The 8,456-nt window shown below is 44.1% G+C and overlaps 1 protein-coding gene across 1 annotated transcript; it reads right to left on the bottom strand.

Annotated features, from left to right (window-relative positions):
• Positions 1 to 4,013: 4,013 nt before the first annotated feature.
• On the bottom strand, positions 4,014 to 7,263 carry CCN2 (cellular communication network factor 2). Its single transcript, XM_024122645.2, has 5 exons — positions 6,997 to 7,263; positions 6,667 to 6,889; positions 6,130 to 6,381; positions 5,775 to 5,986; positions 4,014 to 5,377 (listed from the first exon to the last, which is right to left on the bottom strand). Exons 1-5 carry the CDS (start codon positions 7,060 to 7,062, stop codon positions 5,081 to 5,083), a joined length of 1,050 nt encoding a protein of 349 aa, XP_023978413.1. The 5' UTR covers positions 7,063 to 7,263; the 3' UTR covers positions 4,014 to 5,080.
• Between the last annotated feature and the right edge of the window lie 1,193 nt (positions 7,264 to 8,456).

The following is an 8,456-nucleotide window of genomic DNA, read 5'->3' as shown; positions in this document are numbered from 1 at the left end:
TTTGAGTTTATTTTTGTGTTTGGTGTTAGGGAGTGTTCTAATTTCATTCTTTTACATGTAGCTGTCCAGTTTTCCCAGCACCAGTTATTGAAGAGGCTGTCTTTTCTCCACTGTATATTCTTGCCTCCATTATCAAAAATAAGGTAACCATATGTGCGTGGGTCTATCTCTGGGCTTTCTATCCTGTTACATTGATCTTTATTTCTGTTTTTGTGCTGGTACCATACCATCTTGATTACTGTAGGTTTGTAGTATAGTCTGAAGTCCGGGAGCCTGATTCCTCCAGCTCTGTTTTTCTTTCTCAATATTGCTTTTGCTCTTAAGGGTCTTTTGTGTTTCCATACAAATGGTGAAATTTTTTCTTCTAGTTCTGTGAAAAATGCCATTCGCAGTTTGATAGGGACTGCATTGAATCTGTAGATTGCTTTGGGTAGTACAGTCATTTTCACAATGTTGATTCTTCCAATCCAAGAACATGGTATATCTCTCCAACTGTTTGTGTCATCTTTAATTTCTTTTGTCAGTGTTTTATAATTTTCTGCATACAGGCCTTTTGTCTCCTTAGGTAGGTTTATTCCTAGGTATGCTATTCTTTTTGTTGTGTTCTGTATGCCTACTTTCTGGAGGATTTTTATCATTATGGATTTGGCTTTGATAATTTTGTTTTTCTATTTTTTAGGTAAAATTAGTTTTCCTGGACTTTATTTAGGAAGGAGGCTTGGCTTAAATAGCTTTTCTGACTTCATAGAGCTCCCGCTTTGGTTGTTTCATGCAGCATTAAAAATATGGTCATTTGCTTCCTGAGATTTTGAATCTGTTCCTATTCTCATTTTTACCTGGACCCTCTCTCTCAATGTTTTTGCTGTCTCTGACTTGCTTAATTTTGATTTTACTTCCAAGAATGTGGAGTCCTCCCTTGGGAGAGAGCCTTGGTTTCTAAGTTTTGTTGGAATGGGCAAAACTCCTACCAGTTTCATAAGCTATCCTCAGATTGATCTCCTATATTTCACTGTTGGATATTTTGGAGCTCTCCCCTTCTCAGAAGCATCAGACACTCTGTTGCATTCCTTTGCTTTTTCTCACATTTATGCTGACATAGTGTGGGTCTTGTGGTGGTTGATGATTTTCCCCCTCTCTTATCTTGGGGCAAGGGATGCTTTACCATCTAATTTTGTTGTAAATATGTCTCATGGTGTTTTGATTTTGCAATCTAGTTACTCTGTTTTTATGTAGAGATTTGGAAAATCTAAAATCTATGCTTCCGTTATTACTTCTATCTTCCCAGAATTCTCAAATTCCTTTTAAAACAGTTAGGCTCATTTACAATGACCCTTCATCTTTGCAGCTAGGAGTCAACTGACAGAAAGGAAATGTAAAGCAAACAGTGTGCTCTGTGTGTGTGTGTGTGTTTGCACGTGGGCTTGTTTGGGGAAGTGGAGTGCAGCTACTGATGGCATTGCTGTATACGTATGTAGGCGTATCCTAAAAGTCCAACGTTTTGACCAGAAATACTTTTCACATTTTGAACATGGGAAGCTTTCCCTTTGGTTTGTGGCATGGGTACTGTTTGTAAAACTAGTCTTTATTTTTGGATGTATTTTTGTCTCTTAGAATGACACTGGCACTACAACATTGCTAATTACCTTGTGAGGGCTTCCTCTGCCTGCAACTATTTTTGTCCCTAGAATCCACAGCTATTCTGATCTAGAAAAAAATGGGCTTTTAGTTGTCCCTGGAGTGTTTCTTTTGTTTGCCACTTACGTCAGTTGATTTTTCAGTGGAGACCTGGTGAGGTCCATTATCATTTCTACACAGGGCTTCTTGAACAATTTCATTTTGTCAAACCATTTGATAAATTATTGATTTTGAGATCTGATAAAGTGAAAAACTTGGGGAAATGGAGGAGTTGCTTTTAATTTAAGGCAAATTTCTATGATACATATGAATGGAAGATTTGCTTATCTTCTTTTTCTACTTATGCCATCATGTATTTGTGATTTGTTATCTGGCAACTGAAAGCAGAACTATGCAAAATAAGACTTATTAAGTTGTTCCACTTTAGTGGAGATTTTATACTTTTTCAGATTTAACTGTAAGATATTAAAGTTCAGAAGTAGATCTACAGTAGAGCATAAAAATTCAAAAAATAGTTAAAGTTTTTCTATGTGCAAGGCACATAGGCTAGTGTGTGATCTACAGTAGAGCATACAAATCCAAAAAATCTTTCTATGTGCAAGGCACATGGGCTATTGTGTGATGACAGGTTGGAAATTAGATGCCTACAATGGCCAGAGAGGTATTAAATGTAAACAGGGCCAAGTGTAATACAACAGGGGTTAGTGCAGACTGAAATAATCCAGAGAGAATTGAAGTGTTTATAAAGTACTGTGAAGATAACAAAAAATGCCTGTGTACTCAATACAGTGTATATGCCTGCAAATTTGTGACACCTGATTCAGTGTGATGTGTATTCATGTAAAAGTTCTATTGAAGGGATTAACCAATTGATTAGATGATAAAAGATATCTAGAAAATTATAAGTGAATTGTTTTAAGACAAACAAAAGCTTTCTATTTTTACTCAAGAAAACTCAGAAATGTTCAGAGAATAAATGGATAACCAAGCCCTTTGTAGAAAAAATATATACTTTATTTTCAACTAGAAAGGTGCAAACATGTAACTTTTGGTCACACTCTCAACAAATAACTGTCCAAAAAAACAGTCATAGTCAAAGTACAAACAAATGCTTCCAGGTAGAAAAACCAATCAGCTATACAGAGCCACTCATTTTTTGTTTGCACGTGGGCTTGTTTGGGGAAGTGGAGTGCAGCTACTGATGGCATTGCTGTATACGTATGTAGGCGTATCCTAAAAGTCCAACGTTTTGACCAGAAATACTTTTCACATTTTGAACATGGGAAGCTTTCCCTTTGGTTTGTGGCATGGGTACTGTTTGTAAAACTAGTCTTTATTTTTGGATGTATTTTTGTCTCTTAGAATGACACTGGCACTACAACATTGCTAATTACCTTGTGAGGGCTTCCTCTGCCTGCAACTATTTTTGTCCCTAGAATCCACAGCTATTCTGATCTAGAAAAAAATGGGCTTTTAGTTGTCCCTGGAGTGTTTCTTTTGTTTGCCACTTACGTCAGTTGATTTTTCAGTGGAGACCTGGTGAGGTCCATTATCATTTCTACACAGGGCTTCTTGAACAATTTCATTTTGTCAAACCATTTGATAAATTATTGATTTTGAGATCTGATAAAGTGAAAAACTTGGGGAAATGGAGGAGTTGCTTTTAATTTAAGGCAAATTTCTATGATACATATGAATGGAAGATTTGCTTATCTTCTTTTTCTACTTATGCCATCATGTATTTGTGATTTGTTATCTGGCAACTGAAAGCAGAACTATGCAAAATAAGACTTATTAAGTTGTTCCACTTTAGTGGAGATTTTATACTTTTTCAGATTTAACTGTAAGATATTAAAGTTCAGAAGTAGATCTACAGTAGAGCATAAAAATTCAAAAAATAGTTAAAGTTTTTCTATGTGCAAGGCACATAGGCTAGTGTGTGATCTACAGTAGAGCATACAAATCCAAAAAATCTTTCTATGTGCAAGGCACATGGGCTATTGTGTGATGACAGGTTGGAAATTAGATGCCTACAATGGCCAGAGAGGTATTAAATGTAAACAGGGCCAAGTGTAATACAACAGGGGTTAGTGCAGACTGAAATAATCCAGAGAGAATTGAAGTGTTTATAAAGTACTGTGAAGATAACAAAAAATGCCTGTGTACTCAATACAGTGTATATGCCTGCAAATTTGTGACACCTGATTCAGTGTGATGTGTATTCATGTAAAAGTTCTATTGAAGGGATTAACCAATTGATTAGATGATAAAAGATATCTAGAAAATTATAAGTGAATTGTTTTAAGACAAACAAAAGCTTTCTATTTTTACTCAAGAAAACTCAGAAATGTTCAGAGAATAAATGGATAACCAAGCCCTTTGTAGAAAAAATATATACTTTATTTTCAACTAGAAAGGTGCAAACATGTAACTTTTGGTCACACTCTCAACAAATAACTGTCCAAAAAAACAGTCATAGTCAAAGTAGAAACAAATGCTTCCAGGTAGAAAAACCAATCAGCTATACAGAGCCACTCATTTTTTAATAAAGGTCATTTGTACATTAAAAGTGAGCCTACCACATTTCCAACCTACAAATCAGACTTCCAAGGACATTGCTGCCTCACCTTCAGCAAAAAACCTGTTTTGATGGACTGTTGCTCTAACTGAGCAGAATTTCCATTTGAATATCCATTTCATGCTTTGAGTTATCAGACAAGCTTTACGTCCTACCTATGGTGTTCAGAATTGAGGCTAACATTTGAAATATCAAAGCATTAAAAACATAAACAAAAAGGCACAAACAACTTTAAATTAACTTAGATAACTGTACAAATATATATATATATATATATACACACACACACACACACACAGTATTTACAGTATCAATAAAAAAAAAATCTGGCTTGTTACAGGCAAATTAGCTTGCCACAAGCTGTCCAGTCTAATAGACAGGATTCTGATTCCTGAACACTGTCATCCGAATCAGGTCAGAGCTGAATCTGCTGTTATGACTTAGAGAAGAACTTGACTCATCCTCATGATGGCTGGAGAACGCACATCCTAGCTGTCACTGGAGCTACAGGCAGGTCAGTGAGTCTTCCTTCCCAGTGACACTCCAAACAGCAGGCATATCACTACTGTAAGATGACAAGGCTTTCTACTGGTCCCCTCCCACTGCTCCTAGCATACATGCTGGTGCTATGCACTAATGCAGTCCCACGGTCAAGTCTTACTTCCTTCAAACCAGTGTCTGGGGTTGACAGACTATTTGAATGTCATATGGCACAAGGTTTTGAATTTGGTGGGAACTTTTCTTTTCCCCAGTTAGAAAAACAAATTTAAATAACCTGTGCTACTGAAATCATGTTTACACAAAAATGAGATGTGAATCAGTTCAAGTGACAGCCTAAAGAGTTCATGTCTCTCACTCTCTCTGGCTTTAGGCCATGTCTCCATACATCTTCCTGTAGTACAGCGACTCAAAGATGTCATTGTCTCCGGGGCAGTTGTAATGGCAGGCACAGGTCTTGATGAACATCATGCTCTTCTTCATGACCTCGCCATCAGGACACTTGAACTCCACGGGAAGGGTTGCGGTTCTGTGCGGGGTGCAGCACCGCCCGTCGGTGCACACGCCGCAGAATTTGGCCCGGAATGTCTTTACGCTGGTGCAGCCAGAAAGCTCAAACTTGACAGGCTTGGAGATTTTGGGGGTCCGGATGCACTTTTTGCCCTTCTGAGGAAGACAAGGGAGGAGAGAAAAATCAATGACTCTGCAAGGGGTGTGGCTTTCTTCAACCTCTGTGTGTTCTCGCCTTAGGGCTGTCTGACTTCTGTTTATATTTTGAGGAGGGGAAGGTTGAGTCTCATTTGCCAGTTTTCCAAAAATAGACATGGCCTCTTCTGGGATGTCTTGAATGAACTAACACTGTGGAGGATTTCCGAGTGGAAAATTGGTGGTTCCTATTACATAACATCTCATTCCATCAGAACAGCTCAATGGTTGGATATTTTTGGAGATGACAGGCCTATAATAACAAGGGTGGTAAGAGACCTAACTTTGGTCCTGTCCTAACTTTGGTCCTGTCCGGTCTTGTTCCATGATTATGAGTTAATAGGAGGAGAAGACGTACCTTAATGTTCTCTTCCAGGTCAGCTTCACAAGGCCTGACCATGCAGAGGCGGCTCTGCTTCTCCAGCCTGCAGAAGGCGTTGTCATTGGTAACCCGGGTGGAGATGCCCATCCCGCAGGTCTTGGAACAGGCACTCCACTCTGTGGTCTGGACCAGGCAGTTGGCTCGAATCATGGTTGGGTCTGGGCCAAACGTGTCTTCCAGTCGGTAAGCTGTGAGAGCAGAGCACGCAAACACGAGGTAAGACGCCAGGCTAAGACATTTCCCCCTGCCCTTGGCAAAGTCAGGACTCAGCCCCGGCGGCGGGGCGCGGGGGGGGGATCACGAGGCTGACTTAGAGGAAGACTCAGCTCACCAGCGAGGGCAGGGCCGACCACGGTGTGGTCCTTGGGCTCGTCACACACCCACTCCTCGCAGCATTTCCCGGGCAGCTTGACCCTTCGTGGGAAGGGGCAGTCGGGGCTGGGCAGGCGGACATCCATGCTGCACAGGGGCACGCAGCCCACCGCCCCGTCCAGGCAAGTGCACTGGTATTTGCAGCTGCTCTGGAAGGACTCTCCGCTCCGGTACACCGTCCCTCCGAAGACGCAGGGGGCACCATCTTTGGCTGAAGGAGAGGAAGGGAAAAAGGGGACGTGCAGGGGTCACGCATCGGTTCTCGAGCCTGAACAGGAAGCGCGTCGGGGATGCGAGCTGGGAGCAGGGCTCCAGGGAAACAGCTTGAGGAAGGGACGCAATTCGAGCGGCTTTCTTTTCCGGCGGGACGGTGAGCGTGAGGGAAGAGGTGGTGGGTCATCGGGTGTCCCCCGGCGCCTCGGTGGCGGTGGCGGTGGCGGCGGCGCGGGGCGAGGGGCCCGGGGAGGCGGGGAGGGGCGGGGGCTGCAGGTCTTACCGGTGCACACGCCGATCTTGCGGTTGGCCGGGGAGCCGAAGTCGCAGAAGAGGCCCTTGTGCGGGTCGCAGGGGTCGCGCTCGGTGCACAGCTCGCCCAGCTGCTTGGCGCATACGCGGCAGCAGCCGCAGCTGTCCAGCACCAGGCTGACGCCGGCGGGGCAGCGCGGCGCCGGGCCGGCAGCGCACTGGCACCGGCCGCTGCAGTCCTGGCCGGAGGCGGGCTGCGGAGGGAGGCGGCTGTCAGCCGGGCGCACGCCCCTCGGCGCCGCCGGGGTCCCTCCCGGTCCCCCGCCCGGCCCCGGCCGCCGCGGGGGTCTCCGGTGCTTACCCGGCTGCAGAGGGCGAGCAGGAGCACGAAGGCGCAGCGGACGGGGCCCAGGCCGGCGGCGGACATGGTCGGGGCGCTGCGGGCGGCGGGGCGGGCGTGGCGCGGCGGGCCGGGCGGGCGGCTCGGGTTTGGGCCGGAGGCGGGGTCGGGACGCGCCGGTCTGCTGTCTCGGGAGCTGTCGGCCTGGGCGGCTGTCGTCGAGCTGAAGGCAGTGGGTCGCCGGCGGTGGGAGTCGCACTGGCTGCCTCCTCTCGGCGGGGAAGAGTTGTTGTGTGAGGCCAGGACGGGCGGCCCGAGGCTTTTATACGCTCAGGGCGGCCCCGGCTCGCCAATGAGCTGAATGGAGTCCTACACAAACAGGGACATTCCTCGCATTCCTCCCCACCTTCCTGCCTCATCAACTCACACCGGATTGATCCTGACCCCTTGACACTCAGCATTCCTCCCGTCTGAAAAAGCTGGCACACTCCAGCTCACCAAAAAAAAAAAAAAAAAAAAAAAAAAAAGGCTCAGTATTTCCAGCCACCAAATAGGATTTTTTTCCCCCTTGCCTCTTCGCATCACTCCTGATTTATATCATTTAAGAAACACATCGGTAGAGATTATCATTATTTTTATGCCACTCACTTCTGTTTCTAATAGCTGTGCCTGTTCTACACACTGACATAAATCCTTTGTAGGAGGTAGGTAGCTGGAGAAGCTACTAGCAGGGATTCCTAAAAAATTCGAAGGGGTTTCCTTTTTTATTGGTTTGGTAATGATTTTTAGTTTTAGAGGCCGTCTGCCTTTGAAACTCTTCAGAGAGCAGAAAAGGAGTTCGTTGCTTTTAACTGCTTGAAATCCCCTAGAAGCGGAAGCATACCTGCAAATCCCTGAATCCCACATTGGAGATGCAGGAATCTGATCATTTGTCACTTGGAATAACGGTTTGGATGCCCATGCCAGACGAGAAGGAGAATAAAGGCAGGGGTCTGAGTATGGATGCAGTTTTCTGGGAGGGATTTCCACCACTCTTGCTTTGTTTTCTCTTAATATATGTAGCAGTTTTCTCGTTGGGGCTATAGAGAGGGAAAAGGGATGAGTGGACATCAACACTTCCAGAAAAATCCATCTATTGTTATGTCAGAACAAGTGATTATGTGTTGGGTAGGTAGAAGCCCTGGGTGTTGGGGTGGAAAAAGGGGTGGGAAGACAGGGGAACCATACAGGAGGGGAGCAGCAAGAAGCTTGGGGTTCACTTGTGGAGTTTTAAACACATTTGTGGGTCTTTGAGAAATGAGTCATTTTTCTTATGCTAAAACCTATAATCTTCAAATGTGAAGATTAATTGTCTTGCAGTAAAAAAAAATCTGGTTATATAACGAGAACACTGTACCCCCATTATATTTGGTCATAAACTAAGAGTGTCAGTGAGTAATATATTTTAGTGACTCTCCACACATCTGTGAATAGTGATTGTT

Source organism: Physeter macrocephalus, chromosome 10 (genome assembly GCF_002837175.3).
Source record: "Physeter macrocephalus isolate SW-GA chromosome 10, ASM283717v5, whole genome shotgun sequence".
Taxonomy (NCBI): Eukaryota; Metazoa; Chordata; class Mammalia; order Artiodactyla; family Physeteridae; genus Physeter; species Physeter macrocephalus.
Note: the sequence above shows the minus strand (reverse complement) of the source record. Positions and strands in the feature narration are given on the sequence as shown.